The sequence below is a fragment of the Leucopleurus acutus genome (genome assembly GCF_964270905.1).
Source record: "Leucopleurus acutus genome assembly, chromosome: 9".
NCBI classification, from domain to species: domain Eukaryota; kingdom Metazoa; phylum Chordata; class Mammalia; order Artiodactyla; family Delphinidae; genus Leucopleurus; species Leucopleurus acutus.
In genome coordinates, this window is record NC_139144.1 from 10,031,829 (window position 1) to 10,059,827 (window position 27,999).

A 27,999-nucleotide genomic window follows, 5' to 3' on the forward strand; every position below is an offset into this window, starting at 1 on the left:
ACCCATTTCTAACCTACCATCAATTTTCTGGAAGGAATTACCAGATCCAATTCTATTCCTAAAGAACAGGAAACATGCACGTCTAAATCACCAGCTTTCTCTGGCTTGTTTAAAATCCAATGAAAACAGTCATGGTTTAAGTAAGCATCCATGTACCTGACTCCCACGAAGGCCCAGTTCAGCACCTAATAAGACATCTCAGGAACCTCACAGTCTGGAGCAGGGAGTGGTCCCAGGCTCCCAGATCCATTCCACCATCTGACTGTGTGATTAACGTCTCCTCCCCACTGTTGTGTCAATACTAAGACCTGCAGAAGAAAGATGACTCACTGCTTAGAAAGGAAATGTTAGGTGATTGCTTTGTACTTGGCAAGCAGGTTGGACCCTTGATGCGCTAAAATCCATCTCATATCTGTACCCTTGTCTCTGCTACAACACAGAAGCCTGCTTGGTCGTTCATTGTTTGTTCTCTATGCTCTAAATGATTCTGCACAGCCAGCCAGAGGGTGTCATAGAATTAAGCAGTATAAGACCTTGGAGATTATATAGCCCAGGAAGTTGGGGCCCAGAAAGGTTAGGAGATTTGATCGAGATCACAGAGCAACGTAATGGCAGAGCAGGGCTAGAGGTCTCTTGACATTAGGTCCCTAAAACAATTTCCATCACTGAAGAATGACAGTGAGTCACTCTTTCCTTCCCCAACCCTGCTCCAGGCCACGACGTGTGAGTTACTAAATGAGTACCGAGTGCTTTCCATGTGCCTGACAGTGTGTCAGCACAGAAGACAGAACTCGTGCCCTCAACGAACCCCCAGTCTAGGGAGGAAACAATGGATGTTTTATTTCAGCAACAGTAAGTCCGAGGATGGAGCGTGGTACCAAAGGATGACAAGGACACAGGTCCCTCAGCTGAAACGGAGGGAAAAGAAGGGAGGGGAGGAGAGAGAGGCCACTCTCAAAAGCTCTCGGAAGAGTATACATGTAGCGTGCTCAGAAAAGTCCACTGCGTGCCGTAGGCACTCAATGAATGTCAGCTGTTATTATTCTTAGTCTTTGTATTACGATTAATTCCCGGACAATTTCCTCGCCGCCGTGGAGGGCTCCGCCTCAGCTACAGTCTGGGAAAACTCAGGGACACGCTTTGCTCTGTCTTGGTCTGAGGCAGACACGGAAGCATGGGTGGCTCCCCGTGAGTGCTGGCGCGTGCGCCAGGGCACTGAGGTCCTTCCACCACCGTGAACTTCGGAGAAGGCCCTGAGGTCCCTGGGCCCCATACTTGGAGACTCACACGAGTCCAAGCGGCCGACACAGACCCAGCACCCTCCGCCTTCCACCTGGTTCTGCCTCCCACCTCTGCCCTTGGACACTCACATCCTTCCGTGGACGGCGGCTGTGGGCAAGCGAGCCTCGGGGCTACAGATCTCAGCAGAAAGTGTGACGTTTCTCATTGACAGAGAGACACTGTTCCTGATCTGAGAGGCCCCCTCTGCCCACAAGGGGGTCGACTGTGGCCGTGGTGGTCCGCCAGGGCCCCTCTGGACACCTCTGGATGCAGACCCACTGACCCTCTCCAAGCCACCAGGAAACTGCAAATATCAGTGATGATTATAGACGCTAGGGACGCACAGGGCAGTATCTACCCTCTCAGAAACTGAATGTGGTAGTGACCATGACCACAGCCACGGGACCCCAAGAACCAAGGCGTAGAGGCCAAGGGGTCTGCTGGTGAGAGCAGCTGGAGCAGAGCCAGCCCCGTGCCCGCCCTCCTGCACACGCAAGAGCAGAGCCCGGGGTGCACCTCCCAGCAGGACAGGCGCTCCCGCCAGCCACCAGGGCATCGAAGTGCTCCAGGATGTGCCACTGCACTGGGACTCTTCCCTGACAACTGCCACCTTGATCTGCAGTGCCCTCTGGACTCTGAACACACAGGAAGGAAGCCAGGCCCTGCAGACATGTGCAGCCCTGCGCGGCCAGCGGCAAGGGCTCCTCAGCAGGCCCGTCCCCATCTGCTCACCTCACCCGCCCCTGCAGCACACAGAGGGGCTGAATGAGCAAGTCCTTGGCCCAAGAACAACTCAAGTCGAGAATGAAAGCAAAGGGACGGGACTGGTGAGGCCACGTGACCTCCCTGCTATTTTTAAATCACACTGTTGCTAAGAGGATGTATCTAGGAAGCCCAGAACCAAAGCACAAAAAACGTACATTTTAGGACTTCCCTGGTGGTGCAGGTTAAGAATCTGCCTGCCAATGCAGGGGACAGAGGTTCGAGCCCTGGTCCGGGAAGATCCCACATGCTGCGGAACAACAGTCTGTGCACCACAACTACTGAGCCTGTGCTCTAGAGCCCACGAGCCGCAACTACTGAGCCCACAAACTGCAACTACTGAGCCCACGAGCCATAACTACTGAAGCCTGCACTCTACAGCCCGCAAGCCACAACTACTGAAGCCTGCACTCTAGAACCCATGAGCCACAACTACTGAGCCCACGAGCCACAACTACTGAAGCCTGCACTCTACAGCCCGTGAGCCACAACTACTGAGCCCCCATGCTGCAACTACTGAAGCCTGCGCACCTAGAGCCCGTGCCCTGCAACACGGGAAGCCACTGCAATGAGAAGCCCATGCACTGCAAGGAAGAGTAGCCCCCGCTCGCCGCAACTAGAGAAAGCCCGTGTGCAGCAACGAAGACCCAACACAGCCAAAAAAAAAGAAAAGGTACATTTCAATTAAAAGCTTTTGAAAGCTCAGACTGTAGATAGGAAAGAAAGGTAGTGAAGGACAGATGGAAAGAAAGAAATCATAGGAAAGAGGGTTGAAATATGTGTTGCTTCTCTGTTCAGATTCCAAAGGGACTTTTTCTTCAAAAATGAGAATACATTTTGCTTGTACATATACATATTCCATAAATGAACAAATTAAAGAAATCAAAAACCTTGATGAAGGGAGAGGGCAGACAGAGATATAGTTTGGATCAACAAACCAATCAGGGGAGAGTCATTTTACATGTCCAGGTAGCTACAGTGGAAACCTAATTATCTTTTTAAAAAATTAGCCTCTAGTAGCTTGATGACTACAATGCTAGAATGAAATTCAGGAACATGAAGACAGACAAAGGAAGCAGAAGGAGTGTCTACTTCTGGGACTTCTGGTGAGTCAAATGAAATTAGATTTCAAAAGCAAGAGTAAAATCTGTAAAACAAGTGTGTGACCTGCATGTTCTCTCCCCAGTGTGCTCCATGGTAAGTTATAAGCACAAAACAGAGGTGTTGTTTGTAACATGTTTTTCCACAGGGGGGAACCCTGAAACAGAATAAAAATACCATCTTGAGTCAACATATCTTTCAGGAATTATCTATCTAGGAGAATCTTACACAAAGCACTTTGCCCAGAAGAAATGGAAGGCAGAATATACCAGGAATATATTTGTTAAATGAGATCTGTCATAACTCATGATTTTTCAATTTAGTGTTAAAGGTGCTTCAAAATATTAACTGGTCGGTCACACGTTATTGTGTCCCAGCTCCCTGGGGCACAGCACCACCCCTGACCTGCACCACTGGACCCCAACAGCCGGCATGTGGCAGACACTCAACAGGCATCGGGGGATTGAACAAAGGAGGTGTAGCATCCGGCTCCTCGAACAGTAAGCACGTGGCACCGGACGTGTGTCCAGAGGCAGGTCTGGTGTGCCATGCAGACCACAGTGCTGGACCTCGATGCCCAGGCCCCCAGCAAGGGCAAGCCTGGGCTGTAAGCGAGTCTCCTTTACCTGCACCACCATCTGTGCCACGTCCACAGAAACCACGATGGGGTTGGCTTCCGGGAACGACACACAGGCGCAAGTGCTTCTAGCCTAGGTTGTGATCGGTCTGCGGCTGGTATCTAGCCTGCAGCAGATCGATCCTTGAGCAACGAAAGCTGGGACAGAGTAGAATACATCTAAGTCACTGCTCCTGACTCCCCTTGGATATAAGCACTCCATTGCCCCAGCTTGATGGAAAGCAGGGAGATGAGTTTTCACATGCTACATGGAGCGGATGGTAAAAAGCAGCTCTTCTGCCAGCAGCACACTGAGCCCGTGGGTGTGTCAGGACATCAACACGCCTCAAGGGTGGAGGCAAGTGGCAAGGTCGGTTTGTGTAAGAACCAGCCTTGTGTGCCTACACAGTACAGATGCAAGCTACACTTGGGTGTGCATACATCTGCATATGATTTCAGTGCTGGCCATGCACAGGCCCTGAACTACAATGCCACCACGCTGTTCACTTCAAAATGGTTCATTCCGTTATGTAAATTTCACCTGGTTTTTTTTTTTAATTGAACTATAGTTGATTTACAATGTTGTGTTTCAGGTGTACAGCTAAGTAATTGTTATGCATATATGTGTGTGTATATATATGTGTATATATATATATACACATATATATACACAATACACACACACACACATATATACACATATATATAAATATATATATATTCTTTTTCAGAATCTTTTCCCTTATAGGTTATTGTAAAATATTGAGTAGAGTTGCCTGTGCTATAAAGTAGGTCCCTGTTGTTTATCTAGTTTATATATAGCAGTGTGTGTATGATAGTCCCAAACTCCTAATTTATCCCTCCCCCTACCTTCCCCCTTTGGTAACCATAAGTTTGTTTTCTAAGTCTGTGGGTCTATTTCTGTTTTGTATATAAGTTCATTTGTATCTTTTTTTTATATTCCACATATAAGTGATAATCATATGATAGTTGTCTTTCTCTGTCTGGCTTACTTCACTTAGTAGTATGATAATCTCCAGGTCCATCCATGTTGCCACAAATGGCATAATTTCATTCTTTTTTATGGCTGAGTAATATTCCATTATATATGTGGTATGTGTGTGTGTATATATATATATATATATATATATACCACATCTCCTTTATCCATTCCTCCGTTGATGGACATTTAGGTTGGTTCCATGTCTTAGCTATTGTAAGTAATGCTGCAACGAACATTGGGGTGCATGTATCTTTTAAATTAGAGTTTTCATCTTTTCTGGGTATATGCCCAGAAGTAGGATTGCAGGATAATGTTGTAGTTTTATTTTTAGTTTTTAAAGAACCTCCATACTGTTCTCCACAGTGGCTGCACCAATTTACTTTATCAGCAACAGTGTAGGAGGGCTCCCTTTTCTCCACACCCTCTCCAGCATTTGTTGTCTGTAGATTTTCTGATGATGCCCATTCTAACTGGTGTGAGGTGATACTTCATTGTAGTTTTGATTTGCATTTCTCTAATAATTAGTGATGTTGAGCAGCTTTTCATGTGCTTCTTGGCCATCTGTATGTCCTCTTTGGAGAGATGTCTATTTAGGTCTTCTGCCCATGTTTTGATTGGGTTGTTTGTTTTTTTAATATTGAGCTGCATGAGCTGTTTATATACTTTGGAGATTAATCCTTTGTCCGTTGATTTGTTTGCAAATATTTTTTCCCATTCTGAGGGTTGTCTTTTCATCTTCCTTGTAGTTTCCTTTGCTTTGCAAAAGCTTTTAAAGTTTCATTAGGTCCCATTTGTTTATTTTTGTTTTTATTTCCATTACTCTAGGAGGTGGATCAAAAAAGATCCTGCTATGATTTATGTCAAAGAGTGTTCTTCCTATGTTTTCCTCTAAGAGTTTCATAGTGTCCGGTCTTACATTTAGGTCTCTAATCCATTTTGAGTTTATTTTTCTGTATGGTGTTGGGGAGTGTTCTAATTTCATTCTTTTACACGTAGATGTCCAGTTTTCCCAGCACCACTTATTGAAGAGACTGTCTTTTCTCCATTGTATATCCCTGCCTCCTTTGTATAGATTAGTTGACCATAGGTGTGTGGGTTTATCTCTGGGCTTTCTATCCTGTTCCATTGATCTATATTTCTGTTTTTGTGCCAGTACCATATTGTCTTGATTGCTGTAGCTTTGTAGTATAGTCTGAACTCAGGGAGTCTGATTCCTCCAACTCCATTTTTTCCCCTCAAGACTGATTTGGCTATTCGGGGTCTTTTGTGTCTCCATACAAATTTTAAGATTTTTTTGTTCTAGTTCTATTAAAAAAAAATGCCATTGGTAATTTGATAGGGATTGCATTGAATCTGTAGATTGCTTTGGGTAGTATAGTCATTTTAACAATGTTGATTCTTCCAATCCAAGAACATGGAATATCTCTCCATCTGTTGGTATCATTTTTGATTTCTTTCAACAGTGTCTTATAGTTTTCTGCATACAGGTCTTTTGTCTTCCTAGGTAGGTTTATTCCTAGGTATTTTATTCTTTTTGTTGCAATGGTAAATGGGAGTGTTTCCTTAATTTCTCTTTCAGATTTTTCAACATTAGTGTTTAGGAATGCAAAAGATTTCTGTGCATTAATTTTGTATCCTGCAACTTTACCAAATTCATTGATTAGCTCTAGTAATTTTCTGGTGGCATCTTTAGGATTCTCTATGTATAGTATCATGTCATCTGCAAACAGTGACAGTTTTACTTCTTCTTTTCCAATTTGGATTCCTATTATTTCTTTTTCTTCTCTGATTGCTGTGACTAGGACTTCCAAAACTATGTTGAATAATAGTGGTAAGAGTGGACATCCTTGTCTTGTTCCTGATCTTAGAGGAAATGCTTTCAGTTTTTCACCATTGAGAATGATGTTTGCTATGGGTTTGTCATACAGGGCCTTTATTATGTTGAGGTAGGTTCCCTCTATGCCCACTTTCTGGAGAGTTTTTATCATAAATGGGTGTTGAATTTTGTCAAAAGCTTTTTCTGCATCTATTGAGATGATCATATGGTTTTTCTTCTTCAATTTGTTAATATGGTGTATCACATTGATTGATTTGCATATATTGAAGAATCCTTGCATCCCTGGGATTAATCCCACTTGATCATGGTGTATGATCCTTTTAATGTGTTGTTGGATTTTGTTTGCTAATATTTTGTTGAGGATTTTTGCATCTATATTCATCAGTGATATTGGTCTGTAATTTTCTTTTTTAGTAGTATCTTGGTCTGGTTTTGGTATCAGGGTGATGGTGGCCTCATAGAATGAGTTTGGGAGTTTTCCTTCCTCTGCAATTTTTTGGAAGAGTTTGAGAAGGATGGGTGTTAGCTCTTCTCTAAATGTTTGATAGAATTCACCTGTGAAGCTATCCGGTCCTGGACTTTAGTTTGTTGGAAGATTTTTAATCACAGTTTGAATTTCATTACTTGTGATTGGTCTGTTCATATTTTCTATTTCTTCCTGGTTCAGTCTTGGAAGGTTATACCTTTCTAAGAATTTGTCCATTTCTTCCAGGTTGTACATTTTATTGGCATAGAGTTGTTTGTAGTAATCTCTTATAATCCTTTGTATTTCTGCAGTGTCAGTTGTGATTTCTCCTTTTTCATTTGTAATTTTATTTTTGAGTCCTCTCCCTCTTGATGAGTCTGGCTAATGGTTTATCAATTTTGTTTATCTTCTCAAAGAACCAGCTTTTAGTTTTATTGATCTTTGCCATTGTTTTCTTTGTTTCTAATTCATTTATTTCTGCTCTGATCTTTATGATTTTTTTCCTTCTACTAACTTTGGGTTTTGTTTGTTCTTCTTTCTCTAGTTCCTTTAGGTGTAATGTTAGATTGTTTATTTGAGATTTTTCTTGTTTCTTGAGGTAGGCTTGTATAGCTACAAACTTCCCTCTTAGAACTGTTTTTGCTGCATCCCATAGGTTTTGGATCATTGCGTTTTCATTGTCATTTGTCTCTAGGTATTTTTTGATTTCCTCTTTGATTTCTTCAGTGATCTCCTGGTTATTTAGTAACATATTGTTTAGCCTCCATGTGTTTGTGCTTTTTACGTTTTTTTCCCTGTAACTGATTTCTAATCTCATAGCGTTGTGGTCACAAAAGATGCTTGATATGATTTCAATTTTCTTAAATTTACTGAGGCTTGATTTGTGACCCAAGATGTGATCTATCCTGGAGGATGTTCCATGTGCACTTGAGAAGAAAGTGTAATCTGCGGTTTTTGGATGGAATGTCCTATAACTAACAATTAAATCTGTCCGGTTTATTGTGTCATTTAAAGCTTGTGTTTCCTTATTAATTTTCTGTTTGGATGATCTGTCCATTGGTGTAAGTGAGGTGTTAAAGTCCCCCACTATTATTGTGTTACTGTCAATTTCCTCTTTTAGAGCTGTTAGCAGTTGCCTTATATATTGAGGTGCTCCTATGTTGGGTGTATATATATCTCTAATTGTTATATCTTCTTCTTGGATTGATCCCTTGATCATTATGTAGTGTCCTTCCTTGTCTCTTGTAACATTCTTTATTTTAAAGTCTATTTTATCTGATATAAGTATTGCTACTCCAGCTTTCTTTTGATATCCATTTGCATGGAATATCTTTTTCCATCTCCTCACTTTCAGTCTGAATGTGTCCCTAGCTCTGAAGTGGGTCTCTTGTAGACAGCATATATATGGGTCTTGTTTTTGTATCCATTCAGCAAGCCTGTGTCTTTTGGTTGGAGCATTTAATCCATTCACATTTAAGGTAATTATCAATATGTATGTTCCTATTACGATTTTCTTAACTGTTGTGGGTTTGTTTTTGTAGGTCCTTTTCTTCTCTTGTGTTTCCCACCTAGAGAAGTTCCTTTAGCATTTGTTGTAGAGCTGGTTGTGTGGTGCTGAATTCTCTCAGCTTTTGCTTGTCTGTAAAGCTTTTGATTTCTCCATCGAATCTGAATGAGATCCTTGCTGGGTAGAGTAATCTTTGTTGTAGGTTCTTCCCTTTCATCACTTTAAGTATATCATGCCACTCCCTTCTGGCTTGTAGAGTTTCTGCTGAGTAATCAGCTGTTAACCTTATGGGAGTTCCCTTGTATGTTATTTGTCATTTTTCCCTCGTTGCTTTCAATAATTTTTCTTTGTCTTTAATTTTTGCCAATTTGATTACTATGTGTCTCAGCGTGTTTCTCCTTGGGTTCATCCTGTATGGGACTCTGTACTTCCTGGACTTGGGTGGCTATTTCCTTTCCCATGTTAGGGAAGTTTTCGACTATAATCTCTTCAAATATTTTCTCGGGTCCTTTCTCTCTCTCTCTTCTCCTTCTGGGACCCCTAAAATGTGAATGTTGTTGCGTTTAATGTTGTCCCAGAGGTCTCTTAGGCTGTCTTTATTTCTTTTCATTCTTTTTTCTTTATTCTGCTCTGCAGCAGTGAATTCCACCATTCTGTCTTCCAGGTCTGCTCTGCAGCAGTGAATTCCACCATTCTGTCTTCCAGGTCACTTATCCGTTCTTCTGCCTCAGTTATTCTGCTATTCCTTCTAGTGTAGTTTTCATTTCAGTTATTGTGTTGTTCATCTCTGTTCGTTTGTTCTTTAATTCTTTTAGGTCTTTGTTAAACATTTCTTCCATCTTCTCGATCTTTGCCTCCATTCTTTTTCCAAGGTCCTGGATCACCTTCACTATCATTATTCTGAATTCTTTTTCTGGAAGGTTGCCTATCTTCACTTCATTTCGTTGTTCTTCTGGGGTTTTATCTTGTTCCTTCATCTGGTACATAGCCCTCTGCCTTTTCATCTTGTCTATCTTTCTGTGAATGTGTTTTTTGTTCCACAGGCTGCAGGATTGTAGTTCTTCTTGCTTCTGCTGTCTGCCCTGTGGTGGATGAGGCTATCTAAGAGGCTTGTGCAAGTTACCTGATGGGAGGGACTGGTGGTGGGTAGAGCTGGCTGTTGCTCTGGTGGGCAGAGCTAAGTAAAACTTTAATCCACTTGTCTGCTGATGGGTGGGGCTGGGTTCCCTCCCTGTTGGTTTTTTGGCCTGAGGCAACCCAACACTGGAGCCTACCTGGGCTCTTTGGTGGGGCTAATGGTGGAATCTGGGAGGGCTCACGCCAAGGAGTACTTCCCAGAACTTCTGCTGCCAGTGTCCTTGTCATCACGGTGACACACAGCCATACCCTGCCTCTGCAGGAGACCCTCCAACACTAGCAGGTAGGTCTGGTTCAGTCTCCTATGGGGTCACTGCTCCTTCCCCTGGGTCCCGATGCGCACACTACTTTGTGTGTGCCCTCCAAGAGTGGAGTCTCTGTTTCCCCCAGTCCTGTCGAAATCTTGCAATCAAATCCCGCTAGCCTTCAAAGTCTGACTCTCAAGGAATTCCTCCTCCCATTGCCAGGCCCCGAGGTTGAGAAGCCTGACGTGGGGCTCAGAACCTTCACTCCAGTGGGTGGACTTCTGTGGTATAAGTGTTTTCCAGCTTGTGAGTCACCCACCCAGCAGTTATGGGATTTGATTTTATTGTGATTGCGCCCCTCCTACTGGTGTCTCATTGTGGCTACTCCTTTGTCTTTGCATGTGGGGTATCCTTTTTGCTGAGTTCCAGTGTCTTCCTGTCGATGATTGTTCAGCAGTTAGTTGTAATTCTGGTGTTGCTACAAGAGGGAGTGAGAGCACGTCCTTTTACTCCACCATCTTGAACCCAGTGTATGATCCTTTAAATGTACTGTTGGATTAAGTTTGCTTGTATTTTGTCAAGAATTTTTGCACCTATGTTCATCAGTGATATTGGCCTTTAATTTTCTTTTTTTTGTGGTAAGTTTCATCTCAGTTTTGTAAAAAAGTAATAGAGCAAATATTTGACCCCTGATCTTCTGGACCCCAGAACACTTAAAGATCTATTTAAGGACAAGTTTCCAGAATATGGGAAATGAAATCAGGGCAAAACAAGCTGGTAGTAGACAAACTGCAAACGTGAAGACAAGCATCGAGTGCCATGTACTATGCCACACACTGAGGCCAAACAGATGCACACATCAAGGCCCAATCTCAGAAGCCCTCAATGGACACACAACACTGTGTGAAGACCCTCTAAGATGCTATATCAGAGCCAATTAGGAAGGAGGAACTTAGGACCCTGCCCGGCAGAGAACATGGAAATGCCTGAGAGGAACCAGCAGAGCCAATGCTGACCAGTGGTGGTAACTGGATGGAAAAGCATCCACTCTAATCCACTTAACATTCAGGGATGTCCCCTGTGTGCCAGGCACTGTCCTAGCATTGAGAGTTCATTTAAAAGTTGTGGGCCCTAATAGGGACATGAAAAGAAGCTCAACATTGCTAATTATTAGAGAAATGCAAATCAAAACTACAATGAGGTACCAACTTACACCAGTCAAGATGGCCATCATCAGAAAGTGTACAAACAATAAATGCTGGAGAGGGTGTGGAGAAAAGGGAACCCTCCTCCACTGTTGGTGGGAATGTAAATTGGTGCAGCCACTATGGAGAACAGTATGGAGGTTCCTTAGAAAACTAAAAATAGAGCTACCGTATGATCCTGCAATCCCACTCCTGGGCATATATCCGGAAAAGACAAAAGCTCTATTTCAAACATGCACCCCAGTGTTCATTGCAGCAGTATGTACAGTAGCTAAGACATGGAAGCAACCTAAATGTCTATCACCAGATGAATGGATAAGGAAGATGTGGTACATATATACAATGGATTATTTCTCAGCCATAAAAAAGAATGAAATAATGCCATTTGCAGCAACATGAATGGACCTAGAGATTATCATACTAAGCAAAATAAGTCAGAAAGAGAAAGACAAATACCATATATCATTTATATGTGGAATCTAAAATACAACACAAATGAACATATCTACAAAACAGAAACAGACACAGAGAACAGACTTGTGGTTGCCAAGGGGAGGGGTGGGGGAGGGAAGGGTTGGGAGTTTGGGATTAGCAGATGCTATAATATACAGGATAGGTAAACAACAAGGTCCTACCATATAGCACAGGGAACTACATTCAATATCTTGTGATAAACCATAATGGAAAAGAATATGAAAAGGAATATATATATGTATAACTGAATCACTTTGCTGTACAGCAGAAATAACACAACATTGTAAATCAACTATACTGCAACAAAAATTTTTTTAAAAGAATGAAATAATGCCATTTGCAGCAACACGGTTGGACCTAGAGATTATCATACTAAGCTGAAGTAAACCATACAAAGAAAGACATATATCACATGATATCACTTATATGTGGAATCTAAAAAACTATACAAATGAACTTACATAAGTTCATTAATACAAAACAGAAATATACTCACAGACATAGAGAACAAACTTATGGCTACCAAAGGGGGAAGGGGGGAAGGATAAATTAGGAGTTTGGGATTAACAGGCACAACTACTAGATAAAATAGATAAACAGCAAGGACCTACTGTTGTACAGGGAACTATATTCAATACCTTGTAATAACCTATAATGGAAAAGAATCTGATAAGAATATATATTCTTTATATATATATATATATATATAAATAACTGAGTCACTTTGCTGTGCACCTGAAACTAACACAACATTGTAAATAAACTTTACTTCAATTAAAAAAAAAAAGACAAATAAGAAAACTTTTAAAATAAAGCTGTGGGCCTTGCCTTCATGGGACTCACAATAAAGAGGATAAAACCAGCCAAGTATCATGGAAACCTGTTTACAGTTGGCTAAGGATTTGAACTTTGCTCCTGATGTTTTTAAGTAGGAGAGTGACACAAAATTTTCAGTAATTTAGAAAGAAGTGAGAACTTGATGGGAAAAGAGAATGAAAGCAGATCCATTATAAAGTCATCTAGAGCATCACTGGAATTCCTATCAAAATTCCAATGGCATTTTTACAGAAATAGAAAAAAGAATCCTAAAATTTGTATGGAATCACAAAAGACCTTGAATAGCCAAAGCAACCCTGAAAAGAACTAAGCTGGAGGTATCACACTCCCTGACTTCAGATTATACAACAAAGCTACAGTAATAAAACAGTTTGGTACTGACATGAATATAGACACACTAACCAATGCAACAGAATAAAAAGCCCAGAAATAAACCCTAGCATAAAAGGTCAACTAATATTTAACACAAGAGCCAAAAGGATCCAATGGGGAAAGATAGTCTCTTTAACAAATAGCTCTGGGAAAACTGAAGAAACACATGGAGAAAAATGAAATTGAACCCCTATCTTATACCACTCACAAAAATTAACTTGAAATGGATCTAAAACTCCTAGAAGAAACTGTAGGGAAGAAACTGAAACTCCTCAACACTGGTCTTGGCAATGACTTTGGACATGACACCAAAAGCACAAACAACAAAAACACAAAAAACAAAAGGGACTACATCAAACTAAAACACTTCTGTTCAGCAGAAGAAACACTCAACAAAATGAAAAGGCAGTCTACTGAATGGAAGAAAATATTTGCAAACCATATATCAGATAAGGGATTAATATCTAAAACATACAAGGAACTCATATAACTCAACAGCAAAAAAACCAAATAATCCAATTTAAAAATGGGCAGAGGAACTGAACAGATCATTTTCCAAAGAAGACACAGAGATAGCCAACAGGTACATGAAAATGTGCTCAATCATCATGAATCAACAGGGAAATGCAAACCAAAACCACACAGAGGTATCACCTCACACCTGTTAGAATGGCTATCATCAAAAAGACAAGATAAGTGTTGGTGTGGAAAAAATGTGAACCCTGTGCACTGTTGGTAGGAATGTAAATTGGTACAGCCACTACGGAGAACAGCAAAAAATTAAAAATAGAGCTGCCAATTCTACTTCTGGGTGTATATGCAAAGGAAGTGGAAACAAGATCTCAAAGAGGTATCTGCAATCTTATGGTTCATTGTAGCATCATTCACAATAGCCAAGACATGGAAACAACCTGTCTGTCGATGGATGAATGGATAAAGACGATCTGGTACATATATACACAATGGAATTTTATTCAGTCCTGAGAAAGAGGGAAATCCTGCCATTTGCAACAACATAGATGGACTTTGAGGGCATTATGCTAAGCGAAATAAGACAGAGAAAGATAAATCGTTATGATCTCACTTACATGTGGAATCTAAAACACAGAACTCTTAGAAAAAGAGGGTAGGACTTCCCTGGTGGCACAGTGGTTAAGAATCCACCTGCCGGGCTTCCCTGGTGGCGCAGTGGTTGGGAGTCTGCCTGCCGATGCAGGGGACACAGGTTCGTGCCCCGGTCCGGGAGGATCCCACATGCCGCAGAGCGGCTGGGCCCGTGAGCCATGGCCGCTAAGCCTGAGCGTCCGGAGCCTGTGCTCCGCAACGGGAGAGGCCACAACAGTGAGAAGCCCGCGTACCACAAAAAAAAAAAAAAAAAAAGAATCCACCTGCCAATGCAGGGGACACGGGTTCAAGCCCTGGTCCAGGAAGATCCCACATGCCGCGGAACAACTAAGCCTGTGCGCCACAACTACTGAGCCTGTGTTCTAGAGCCCGCGAGCTACAACTAATGAGCCTGAGTGCCACAACTACTGAAGCCCGTGCGCCTAGAGCCCGTGCTCCGCAAGGAGAAGCCCGTGCATCACAATGAAGAGCAGCCCCTGCTCGCCACAGCTAGAGAAAGCCCGTGCGCAGCAACGAAGACCCAATGCAGCCAAAAATAAATAAATAAATAAATAAATTTATTAAAAAGAAAAAGAGGGTAGAATGGTGGTTACCAGGGACTGGGGCAGGGGGCGTGGAATGAGGAGACGTGTTAAGGAGTACAAACTTCCAGTTATAAGATAAATAAGTAGTTCTGGGGCTCGAATGTACAGCATGGTGATTATAGTTAACAATACTTTATTATATACTTTAAAGTTACTAAAAGAGTACATCTTAAATGTTCTCATCACCAAAAAAATGTAATTGTGTGATGTGATGTAGGTGTTAGCTAACGCTATTGTGGTAATCATTTTGCAATATATAAGTGTATCAAATCATCACGTTATATACCTTAAACCTATACAATGTTATATGCCAATTATAGCTCAGTAACACTGGGCGGGGGGAGTTTATACAGTGCTTCAGATGAGTATTGACAGAGGTATGGACTCAGGTGGAGGCAGTGGGAACAGAGAGGAGAGGAATGGCTAGGGGATTAAGTGACATAAATTCATGTAAGGGACGTAAAACTGCCTAGCCTATATTAAGTGCTCAATGAATGTCACCTGTTGTTACTTTTATACTGAGCTTCAGTACTCTAAAAGCAGAGTGACTTTACTTTTTAATTTTTAGGACCCTTCCCCTCACTATCAGCAGAGAAGAGAGGTGAAAGGAATCCAAACCAGCAGGTCTGAGTGACAAAACAGGGCTTGTCTCTGTATTTTCTGTCAATGCAAAAACACTTTCAAAATATGTAGTGAATAAACGTATAAAGGAACAAACGAGCAAGTAAGTACAAGAACAGCAAGGACCTCTGACTACCAACCTCTGAAAAACCAGGAAATGGTTCATCAGCTGATCTACAAAACAGCTGGAGAAAGAGCTCAAAGGAAGACACGATTGATTCACACCTGCCACACCTGCGTAAGAAGTTGAATCAAGAACTAAAGCTTCCCAGGGAAAACCCACTGTACTAAGAACCAAGTTTTTCATCTCCCTTTTATCCCACAACCATTTTTCTTCAATCTGACGACTCTGTAATTAGAACCGAAGCCCTTTTGCTGCTGCTTTACCTTCCAAGTGGATTTTGTCTTTTTGCAGTTGCAGAGGATTTCTGCCAGGACTCCCACCACGTAGGGCAGTAAGGACTCCTGCTTGTGGATATGAAGCCAAGGCTGGAAAAGTGCCCATTTCCCTGTGCTTCGTCCCCATTCACAGCCCAGCAACCTTCCCCACCTACACTGGTCTCTCTGAGATTAAAAACTCCCCAAGAATGCCAGGTAAGAAAAACATACATCTTGGCCAATTAAGAACTAATCCTCTTTGTGTAGTATTTCCTGTCCAATCTCCCTATATACTAGAAAAGAGAGTGTTTCTTCTATAACACAATTATATGCATTACTGAAATTTCTCATGTTTCACAAAATTCAACAGAAGAGTTTCTGGGAAAAATTAATTTGGCTCATTCCACTCAAAACTTACAGAACTTCAAAACACTATCAAAAATAATAATTAATAATCTAGAGAGTTAATCTGGCCACCTAGGCAGGTGGCTCAGCAGAGCTAGTGGCTAACACAGCAGATATTAAAAATACAGAAAAACAATAGGGAGAAAATATGGCAATACTTTAATAAGAGTAATATTGGCAGGTGCTGAGGGCACAGGAAGAGGCATAACCTGCCCTGAACCAAGAGCCATACAAGGCTGACTGCACCTGCCTGGGGAGGGGCCAGGCTGGGTGACCCTTGTGATCACTGTCGTCTCTCTCTCTCTCTCTCTCTCTCTCTCACACAGTCACAGCAGCTGAGCTAAGTACTTTGTCCTGTCCTGCTCAAGTTCAAAATTCTTTCCCACTACCTTTCCTCCCTTTGCCTAGGAAGATTTGTATAAACCAGCATAACTCTGGCCTTGTTCAGACATTTGCCCTTTGTGACCAATCATGTACAAGCTAACATGCCTCACAGAACAGAGCACCCAGAATTCCACGCTGTCCTCAGAGCAGCTGGTCTGGGCAGGGAGAGCATCCTTAGGGAGGTCGCCTGCTCATTGTGGGGTGGAGGCCTCGTCAGGCTGGGCATGCCCCATCCCATAACCAGTCCTGTGACCACTGAAAGAAATAATTCCCAGAGAAAGATGTGACCACAGAATCAAACCAACAGATAAGTGCAAATACTTACATATAATAGGTTGGATAGAGTCCTTCAAAATACCAGCAATGCTTTTTGGCCTCTGTGCACTGAAAATAGAAGGAAGAAAAGCTTTGTCAGTGAAAAGTAGTTTGCATATTGTTGAGACGATCCCATGAAAAGAAACAAGGAAGGATGAGTGAATGCAGCTTAAAGCGTGAGAAGCAGGGGTTGGGGGGACGATGAACTAGAGGGAGATCCATCCCCAACATGACTTGTTATTTCTTCAAAATTTTTAAAAGAGAAGAAAACATAGGAAAACATCTATTTCCCTATAATTTTTCTAGCTTTTCATAGCTCTAAATAGAAGGGGTGGGGAGACTTCCCTGGTGGTCCAGTGGCTAAGATTCTGTGCTCCCAATGCACGGGGCCCGGGTTCGATCCCTGGTCGGTGAACTGGATCCCACATGCCGCAAGTAAGAGTTCGCATGCCGCAACTAAAGACCCAGCAGGCTGCAACGAAGATCCCGTGTGCCACAGCTAAGACCCAGCCCAGCCAAATAAATAAATAAATAAAGGGGGATGAATAATTCATTAAAAATGCAGATTAAAAACAATCCATTCTTAAAAATTCACATGGTATGATACTTCAAATATCTAAAGAATGATAGAAGTAAATTATTACAAAGATTTCACCCAATTTTTGGTTTTGAAAGACATTTCCCAGAGTCTTAACATTTCTAGACCTTTATATTTCAGAATACAGCTGACCCTCGAACAATGCAGACGTTCGGGGCACCCACTGTCCACACAGTTGAAAATTCGCTTAGAACTTTGGTCAGCCCTCTGTCCCCACAGATCGTGTAGTGCTGTCATATTTACCACGGAAAACAATTCAGGTATAAGTGGATCCACGCAGTTCAAACCTACGTTGTTCAAGGGTCCACTGTCTTCCAAAAGCCATATTCAAGTCGTTGATTCCCCAGTGGGCACCCATGTCTGCCAGACTCTGTGAGGCAGAACTGACCTGACGCATCCGCGGGGGCCCTGCCCTTGATCATTCCCAGGGAGGAGAAAGACGGAAGAGGGGGACAAGGAGAGACTTCCCTGTGTTTTCCAAGGAAGTGGATGCTGAACTTTCTGGAGGGGAGGGCAGGGCAGAGCAGGTGCGATGCCACCCTGGAGGCTTCAGTATCTCAAACACCTGACAAGTAAGAGGAAGCCAGTGGCACCAACTGCAAGTGAGCGCTCCAAGCAGAAACGCTCTGACCTAGCTGAGCAAGGCTCTTCTAAAATTAATCCACTCATGCCATCACTTTAAAAATACACGACTTCCTACCTCCATGATCCATGTTCATCGGTCCCTACCAGCAGGGAAAGGCACAGTGAAAACAAAGCTTTCTTTGGGCAAGGCAGGGACGAACTGTCTTGTCCCGCGCCTACCCCTGCGGGAGTATGGTGATGTCCTCCTGCCTCAGTCTGCCTGACAGCTGTAGAAGTTCAGAAACAGACCCCAAATCTATTGCAGAATGCCAAGGGAGAGGTGAGTTCAAATGTTATGTGTTGGACTTCCCTGGTGGCGCAGTGGTTAAGAATCCGCCTGCCAATGCAGGGGACACGGGTTCTGAGCCCTGATCCGGGAAGATCCCACATGCCACGGAGCAACTAAGCCCGTGCGCCACAACTACTGAGCCTGCGCTCTAGAGTCCGTGAGCCACAACTACTGAAGCCTGCATGCCTAGAGCCCGTGCTCTGCAACAAGAGAAGCCATGACAATGAGAAGCCCGTGCACCACAACAAAGAGTAGACCCCGCTCGCCGCAACTAGAGAAAGCCCGCGCACAGCAACGAAGACCCAACACAGCCAAATAAATAGATAAATATATTAAAAAATTGTTATGTGTTATGCTGGCTAAATTAGATGAGTTATGAAAAAAGCATGAAACGTGGGATTTTAAAAATATATATATGCTTTAAGACACTCAGAAGCACATTCAGGCAACCTGAAGTGACCCAGTTTTATTAATGGAAAATGAGTTTAATTTAGACTAGGTTAGCTCTTGTCCAGTTCAAGAAATGAAGTTCAGACAGCTGAAGAAATCAATTTATTTTGGCAAGGAAGAGCAATTTCAGGTCTCTGCCCTAAATTACAACTCATTTCACTAGAGTCTTCTATGATAAACTGAGAAACTGGGTCTTATTTCCAGGTGGCATTTCCAACGTCTCTTCTTCATTCTCCATCACCGCTAGAGACAGACACACTTTCTTGGAATTTGACACTCAAGTTCCACACACAGTCAAGAAACGGTGCCCCTGATGCCAGTCCCGAAGCTCAGGACACCAGAGCCCAAGTCCAAAACCCCTCCCTTGGACTTCCCTGGTGGCGCAGTGATTAAGAATCCGCCTGCCAATGCAGGGGACACGGGTTCTCAGCCCTGGTCCAGGAAGATCCCACATGCCGCAGAGCAACTAAGCCCATGCACCACAACTACTGAGCCTGCACTCTAGAGTCTGCAAGCCACAACTGCTGAGCCCACGCACCTGGAGCCCATTGCACTGCAACTACTGAGCCCGCATGCCACAACTACTGAGCCCACGTGCCTAGTGCCCGTGCTCTGCAACAAGAGAAGCCACCGCAGTGAGAAGTCCACACACCTTAAGGAAGACAACGCAGCCAAAAATAAATAAATAAAATTTAAAAAACAACAAAACCTCCCTTCCTGCTGCCCTGGCCACCCCAAAAGGCATCTCAATGGAGACTCAGGGCAACGGGCCCAGATTTTTTTTAAATCCACTCTCCCCGGCCCAAAGAGATTCCCTAAGTGCCATCACGGAGCTCCTACACAGGCCACCCCTTTGCCAGGAGTGACCACATGGAGGGAGCTGGGATTAACGTGCACACGAAACTTACAAGGACACCCTCTCCTCCTGGGCCCTCAGATGCCAAGGTCACTAGCTCCACCCACTCGCGCCCAGACCTCCCACAGTCTCTTCCCAGCGTTTGCTGGGGTATCCAGTAACTCCACTGGTGCTTGTTTGTTACTCTTTCTCAGTTCTTTGCTGATAACCTTTCACCATTTTTCACTAATTCACTCAAATAAGATCAATTTTTAAAGTATGAACCCCATTTGTTCCTTTATTAAAGATTCCCTTAAGAAAATGTTGCGGCCATATTTCCTGAGAAGAGAAAAATCCCTTTTCAACTGAGCTGCCTAGAAGCTAAGTTCTTGAAATTTGCTAATATCCAGGCAACGTCTTCATTACTTTTGGACGCTGGACTTTTTACAACAGCTTTCCTGTAAGGAATGTCGATACCGTAGCAACACGTATATATGGTACCTCACAAAAGTTAACACATTATTATATCATTTTAGAGCTGGAGAATAGGAAGAACGCAAGTCACATTTCATGAATCAACTGAAAAACAGTGAATGAGGACTGGGGAGCTCTGATCCTTTCCTTTGCTGAGCCTCTCCTCCAGTAAACCCTGGTTAACTGCACACCGGTGTCAAAGTCGGTTTGCACAGCATCCGAGAGGCCTCGTGTTAAAAATGGAGATTAGGTTCCACAGGTAGGAAGTGCAGAGGGGGATTCCTGCTGGAAACCACCCAGGATGAAGAGCCAGTTCCTGCCAAGTGAAAGTCCACCAGCAGAGCCACAGTTAGCCTACCGATTGCAATTTCCAAATCAGCATAAACACCAGGATTCAGCGGAGCCAGACAGCTTGGAACTTTGCAGATGTGGTCAAAATGGGAGTTTGTAAAGGATGAGTGAGGAGGGGCTTTCCAGAATACTGCCCAACAATGCTGGGCTGTCAGAGGCAACACCACAGGCAGGCAGATGGCAGCATGGGCAAAAGCAGACAGAAGCACTGTGCCAGGTTCCACGGCACAGGGGCCCGGATGAATCCACCCCATAGAGGAAGGATGGATTAAAGCCTAGAAAACTGGGTTCCAATCCTGACTGCCACTCACCAGCCATGTCGCCAGTTAGTCCGGATCTCAGCTTCCTTACTTCTAAAACAGGACAGATCGGTGCTTTGTGACCACCTAGAGGGGTGGGATAGGGCGGGTGGGAAGGAGACGCAAGAGGGAGGAGATATGGGGATATATGTGTATGTACAGCTGATTCACTTTGTTATAAAGCAGAAACTAACACACCATTGTAAAGCAATTATACTCCAATAAAGATGTTATAAAAAAGTCAAAAATAAATAAAACAGGACAGACTCTCCTCCCTGCTGAATGTATAAGACGGCTTTATGAAGTAACTGAGACCGCACATATCTAAATGCCAGACCGGGGTATAGCTGACTAAATGCCACAGCCACCGTTAGCAACTCTATCCCGAAATGCGCACCCTGAAGCCAGCTTTCTCAGTTCTCTAGAACAAATGACTTCCAAGGCTCCTTTTTCCCGTGACCATCTATCATTTAAGCAGAAGCCATGCTTCCGAACCTCTTGAGAACAAAGATTCTAAATATGTAATAACTTACATTTTGGAAAACTCTGTGGTATGCAGTTTCCCAAAATCTCCCTAAAAACAATAAGCCCCTCTCCAAAAAGACTTTGAAAAGTAAATAAGGGGGAAAAAATCAATTTCAGGGTTTTACGTCTACCCCTAAAAGTAGCTCTATGCGTTCTGCAAAGATACTACCGTGATTTCTCAAAAACTGACCCTCTACTGAAACAGAAAATACACTTGTTAGGAGAGGTCAGGTCGGCTACTTTCTGTCACTGACTGGGCGCCCACAATAGCCAAGATGCTCTACCACGTTCCGGGCAAACGGCAGGCCTTCAAAGAGCTCATGATGTGTCTAGTGGAAGCACTGATAGCACAACCATCTACTTCCTGAAGAGAGTGTAAAGAGTAGCGACATACAATTGATAAACTATTAACAAAGCAGAATCTGTGGAATTGTGAGAGAACATCTAGTGTCGGGAGAAATCCAAGTGAGGGAATGTAAGCTTTAAACTGGAAAGGCTTGTAAGACATCTGTACTCAGGAAAGAATCCCAGTGGTCTGTTATTGAAGGACTAGGATATCTATAAATGTAGTTAAGCCCTCCTAAATATAGTTATCCATAGTTAGCCAAGACCTAAATAAGCCCCAAAGAACAAATCCTTGCTAATCCCAAATAATAATCCTTATGTTGACATAAATTATTCTACATCTATCTCTACTGCCTATAGGAAGAACCAGGATGCCACCGTTTAATAAAATAGTACATCCTTTTTCTATTCCAAGTTCAAAGAATAGCTGTACCACAATTCTGATCGACTCTGAGAGAAGTGAATCCACCTGTGACTTTGGGACACGTGGTAGTCAAGAGCAAAGTCGGAGGGATTCAAAGCACGGAGGATTTTATCTAAATCCTACCCCTCTTCCTTCTGTTCAGTGGCGGTTTAGGTGAGATCTTTAAATGAATAGCAAACTGGCACACGAGGGCTTCACTAACAGAACTAATGCCACGCACACCTGGAAAGTAAGGATCCTTATTTTACTTATTGTGGTAATAACTTTAGCCAGTCTGTCCGTGGGCCAATAAGCCCACAATTGGCTCTGCCCCAAGAGAAATCAGCCCGACGACTCTCTCCGCGCTGTGCTGGGACAAGGTGCTGCTTTCACATTCGTCAAAAGCTGAACTCAGATGCGCCTTGAGATCCGGCTGCGTTCAGTTCTGCCCAGTTAGCATGGGCTCCACACTCTGCAGTCTGAAAGAGGGAGCCTCCCGGACGCTGGCGGGTTTTGTGCTCAGGACCAGGGACAGAGGCAGGAGGCATGGAGAGGCCTTGAAGTCTGACCAAGAATTTATGGAGGGAGTGACAGTTAATTATCTCAAGGTCTCTGAATTTCAAATAATAAATAGGAATGATCATGCTTTAAATTCCTGTACTGGAATTTAAATCAGTTCCCTAAGTGTTTATTACTTAATCCTTGGGCTTCTGGACATTCATTTTTTTTCAGGAACACATTTCCAAGGAACCTTGGTTTTTTTGTGTTTGTTTTTGTTTTGTTGTTGCTGCTGTTTTTGGAAATAAGAGTACAAGGCTGCTCATAAACATCATTTATTAAAGGGAAAAAAAGCAGAGAAACTCAAGAAAACAGAAATAAAGAATCTTCCAGTGTCTTACAGAAGAAACCACATCATATATGGCCAGCAAATAACCAACAGAGAGGTAACATTATCTACTAATATCCTGAAGATCTTAGGGTCATGGAGACTATAAGACATAAGTAGTCCCAGCTGCATAGCCCTGAGAAAATTCTGTGAACTCCCATAACTTACTCTAAATAAAGTCTCTTTGCTTTATCTGCTTTGGTTTTTCATAAAAGAATGGTAGGAAAGCAGATTTCCTCAAGTTCAATTAGATCACCAAAATTAAAAGGAAAATAGAGGAAAGCATTCAAATAGAATAAGATTAATGCCCTTAAACAATAAAGAGCTTATATAATCCAATAAGAAAGGATAAAAATCCCAGTAGGAAAAAATAAAAGTGATAGAAATGAGAATTCTTCAAAGAAGAAACACAAAAGGTCAATAAACCTATTTCAAAAGATGCAGTTCATTAGTAATCAAATAAATGTAAATTATAATAGTATGGATTTATATATCAAATTATTTAATGAAAAAGAAAAAGACCTAGTATCTACAGTTGATGAAGGCATGAAGGAAAATACACATCACATGATACTGTTGGGAGTATAATGTCTCAGGAGGACAATTTTTCAATATATGTCAAAGAACCTTTGAAATGTACATAACTTAAACAGGGTTATTAACATTTATCCCTTGTCCATCATCGGATGAATGGATAAAGAAGATGTGGCACATATATACAATGGAATATTACTCAGCCATAAAAAGAAACGAAATTGAGCTATTTGTAATGAGGTGGATAGACCTAGAGTCTGTCATACAGAGTGAAGTAAGTCAGAAAGAGAAAGACAAATACCGTATGCTAACACATATATATGGAATTTAAGAAAAAAGAATGTCATGGAGAACCTAGGGGTAAGACAGGAATAAAGACACAGACCTACTAGAGAAGGGACTTGAGGATATGGGGAGGGGGAAGGGTAAGCTGTGACAAAGCGAGAGAGAGGCATGGACATATATACACTACCAAACGTAAGGTAGATAGCTAGTGGGAAGCAGCCGCATAGCACAGGGAGATCAGCTCGGTGCTTTGTGACCGCCTGGAGGGGTGGGATAGGGAGGGTGGGAGGGAGGGAGACGCAAGAGGGAAGAGATATGGGGATATATGTATAACTGATTCACTTTGTTATAAAGCAGAAACTAACACACCATTGTAAAGCAATTATACTCCAATAAAGATGTAAAAAAAAAAAACCATTTATCCCAAGGAAATAATATTAACAATTGTGAAAAAATGTTATTAATAAAAATTGGAAATAACCAAAATTTTCAGAATATGGGTTTGGCTAACAATATTATAACACATCCAAAAGACACTGTAGAGAAGCATACGATAGCACGGGAATATTTTGCTAAGAAAAATAAAGTCAGTAAAATAGTATATCTAAGATAGTATATTTTTGTTATAAATCATAGGAGAGAGAAAATAACATGAAAAGATATATTTCAAAATACTGATGATAAATGTCACTTTAAAAAGCAGATCATTTGCGGTCCAATACAGAATTCGAGAGTGGATATAAAGAGATATTGAAATTAAGGAAATATAATTGGTTGACAAAAGTAAACATTATCCAGGTAGGAATTAAATAAGAAGTAACAGATAAGCAAAGTTTGTTAAAAAGAGTATACAAGGCCAGAGGGGGTTACTGAAACAAATACTCACGTAGTCAGTAATTAAAACCATATTTATAAAAATTTTAACGTCATGGAAAATGCTCATTTTATGCAGTCAGTCTTAAACACATTACATATACTTGATTTTAACAATATAAAAATAAATATTAATGTATATTCATAGGAAAAAGAATGGGACTATATATAAGCTTAACTTTACAGTGTTATTTTTGGACAGTGTGATTTCTTTTGGGTTACTTTACAAATATCTCTCTGTTGAGTCTTAAGTTCCTCTAACAATAATCAGAAGCCGTTGTGGTAACAACAGGCACATAACCCTAAATTAGTGCAAAAGACAGGATCCCCTGAAGCACTCAAAACAGGCGTGCAGCGCTCCTGTTCACCTGAACACAAGAGTTCTGAAAACCACGTTATTTTGTTAACACAATTATCAATAGAGAGCGTAATTTATGAGACTGTCATGTCATCCAAGTTCCAGCTCAACATGAGGTTTAATTTATACACCACTGCGTTGGAAAAGCCACACTCCTCCTGTGCTTTCCTCACACACAATGACCACACTCACAACACATCTGATGCCCGATGTGCGTGGGCTTCCCCCTCACCAAGCAATGCTCCGACACCAGCTGGCGGTCCTACAATTCAACTCCATCTGACACTACCTGGAGACAGCGTCAGAGCCCACAGGTCAAGGGCTCAGTCCTCCATGACTGCCCTACTCCCCTCCCCTCTCAGACGTCAATCGCAAGTCCAGGTTGTCACCTGTGCTTCTGACCAACCAGCTATAGATTGGAGGTTCCCACGACCCCCTCCTTGGGTTCCGTTAATTTGCTAGAGCAGCTCACAGAACTAATGGAAACATTTTACTCACTAGATCACTGGTTTATTGTAAAGGGATATAACTCAGGAGCAGCCAGATGGAAGCAACGCATAGGGCAAGGTCTGGGGGAAGGGCAGGGCACAGTCTCCATGCTCTCTGTGTACCGCTCTTCCCGAATCTCCACGTGGTCACCCTGGAAGCCTGTGAACCCCATCCTTTGGGGGTTTTACGGAGGCTTCATTACACAGGCATGATGAAATCATTGGCCACTGGTAAACAGATTCAATCTCCCGCTCTTGTCCGTTCCTCTGGAGATCTGGGGGTGGACTGAAAGTTCCAATCCTCTAATCACATGGCTGGTTCCCCTGGAAGCAGCCCCCATCCTTAGACTACCTACGGGCTTTCCAAAAGTCACTCCCTTAACCTAACAACAGACACCTTTACAGGGGTATATATTTCTCACTATAAGTCACAAAATCACAACCATAAAAGTCACTCATTTTCTTTTCTTTCTTTCGGGGGGGGGGGGGTTCGAGCTGCACAGCTTGTGGGATCTTAGTTCCCTGACCAGGGATTGAACCCAGGCCCTCAGCAGTGAAAGCATGGAGTCCTAACCACTGGACCACCAGGGAGTTCCTAAAAGTCACCCATTTTCAATGCACAGCTTGCTGAGTTTTAGAAATTTACGTAGCTGTGCATTCAACACCACAATCAAGTTTTAGAACATTTCCATCCCCCGTAGAAGTTCTCTCATTTCCTTCTGCAGTCAAGTCCAGCTCCCACTGCAGCCCAGGCAACACTAACCAATTCTCCATCTCTATAGCTCTGCCTTTTCTACAAGGTTCAATTAAATAAGAATCATACAACTTATAGTCTTTCATGTCTGCATATGTCCATCAACCTTGCATTTATCAGCAGTTCACTCCTTTTCAGTGCTAAATAGTATTCTCTTGAATGGATACACCACAATTTGTTTATCCATTCATTTGGGTTGTTTCCTCGTTTTGGCTACTATGAATAAGGCTGCTATGAACATTTACATGCAGGTCTTTGTGTGGACCTGTGTCTTCATTTCTTGGGTAGATACCTGGGAGTGGAATTGTTAGGTCAGGTGGCAACTCTACATTTAACTTTTTGAGGAACCTCCTGTTTTCCAAGCAGCCGCACTATTTTACATTCCCACCAGCAATGTATGAGGTTCCAGTTTCTCCACATTAATCATCTGGTATTGTACTGGTATCCCACCGTGGTTTTAACCGGCATTTCCCTAATAACGAGGTAGAGCATCTTTTCACGCCGGCTCAATTGTAAGGTAGCAGCCACCATTTATGGAGAACCTATTATCCTCCAGGGGCTTTTCATATGAAATCTCATGCAACAGCCTAACAACCCTGGGAATTAGGCAGCTTATGTACTTACAGAGGGGTAAACTAAGTATGGGAGAGGTGAATTAACTTGGCCAAGGTTAACACAAGAAGCAAGCAGAAAGTTGGGTTTGAATGAGGTCAGTCGGTTTCTAACGTCTGTGCACTTTCTCTGGCAGTATATAGATGTTGCCGTTTCCTGTGCCACGACAGTGCACAATCTCATTCTTTGGGATGTCTGACACATCTCTCACAAGGAGTCAGAATGAGATTTATTTTAGGCATCATTTCACTGTCTAGAAGAAAACTAAAATGACAACTGAAACCACATGGAAGAGCCCACCTCCATCTCCTTTTACGGGTTATCAGGGATTATACCTCAGCTATCTCAACTACCAATTACTGCATCTCTGAGAGCAAAATCAAAACAAAGGTACTCAGAATGGCTGACCTGCCATGAACAACCACAAACCAAGGGGGCCCAAAGCCCGTCTTAGAGGCAAACCACAAAACAACCCCTCGTGCCCTTAGAAGAGAGTTCTCAGCTACTAAAAGTATTCAGAGGTGCAACTTTGGGGCACAACACAACATGAAATGAATGCATGGGCTGCGGCCCAAAGGGTTTATGTGACAAATTCTCCAAATGCCCCAAAACATAATTCATTCAGAAACTGACGACTAGGAGATTTAATTAGAATGATCTGAAAGCAGTGATAACAGATGGAAATAGCAGTGCCACTGTTATCTGCTGGCAACAAACGAATATAATCAACCTTGGTTATGGGCTCAATTCCAACAGAAGCACTACAGAAAGACCAGACCTTCAATACCCTAAGGGCCTAATCCAGGAAAGGCACCCCTTTCAACGGCACTGCCCGGAGCTCAAGAGCTGCAACGTGAAGAGGCCAACAGAGCAGCTCTGCAACCGCGGGCCGGGGGCCAGGGGACACGCTGCTTTAATGACCTCATGGGGAGTGAGTGAGAATGTGAGAAAGATACGTTGTTTCCAACCACATCACACAGTCCCCACAAATGGGATAACAGATATGTACTGGGCCTAAGTCTTTACCGGCAGACCCAAAACTTAACCACCAGACAGAGGAGAAAATAGCAACTTCTCAGCGTGTGTGGAGAGGAATGCCTAGAAAGACTGATTAGTAACAGCAGCAGCTTTGAGAGCAAAAATGCCAGAGTAGGTAAGGATTCCCTAACTTAGGTTGTGTACTGCCCTCCCTCCCTATTCGATTTATGTTTTGGAAGGAATGTGTGTCGGATTGTGTGATGACAGATAGGTTTCTAAAAGTCTGGATTCTAACTGTAAAGAGGACAAGAGAGTGACAAGAGCTGAGGTTTGACGTGGCTCTCCGTGGTCAGAGGCGACGTGACCTACCCCTCACCCTGGGG

The 27,999-nt window shown here is 42.7% G+C and overlaps 1 protein-coding gene across 1 annotated transcript in view; it reads right to left on the reverse strand.

Moving 5' to 3' along the window:
* Nucleotides 1-27,999, reverse strand: part of VOPP1 (VOPP1 WW domain binding protein) — a gene marked incomplete at both ends in the record, with an annotated part of 103,466 nt that overhangs the window by 37,073 nt on the left and 38,394 nt on the right. The window contains one exon of the mRNA XM_082846566.1: nt 16,666-16,724. Coding sequence (XP_082702692.1) covers nt 16,666-16,724 — 59 coding nt within the window. The remainder of the gene's footprint in view (nt 1-16,665; nt 16,725-27,999) is intronic.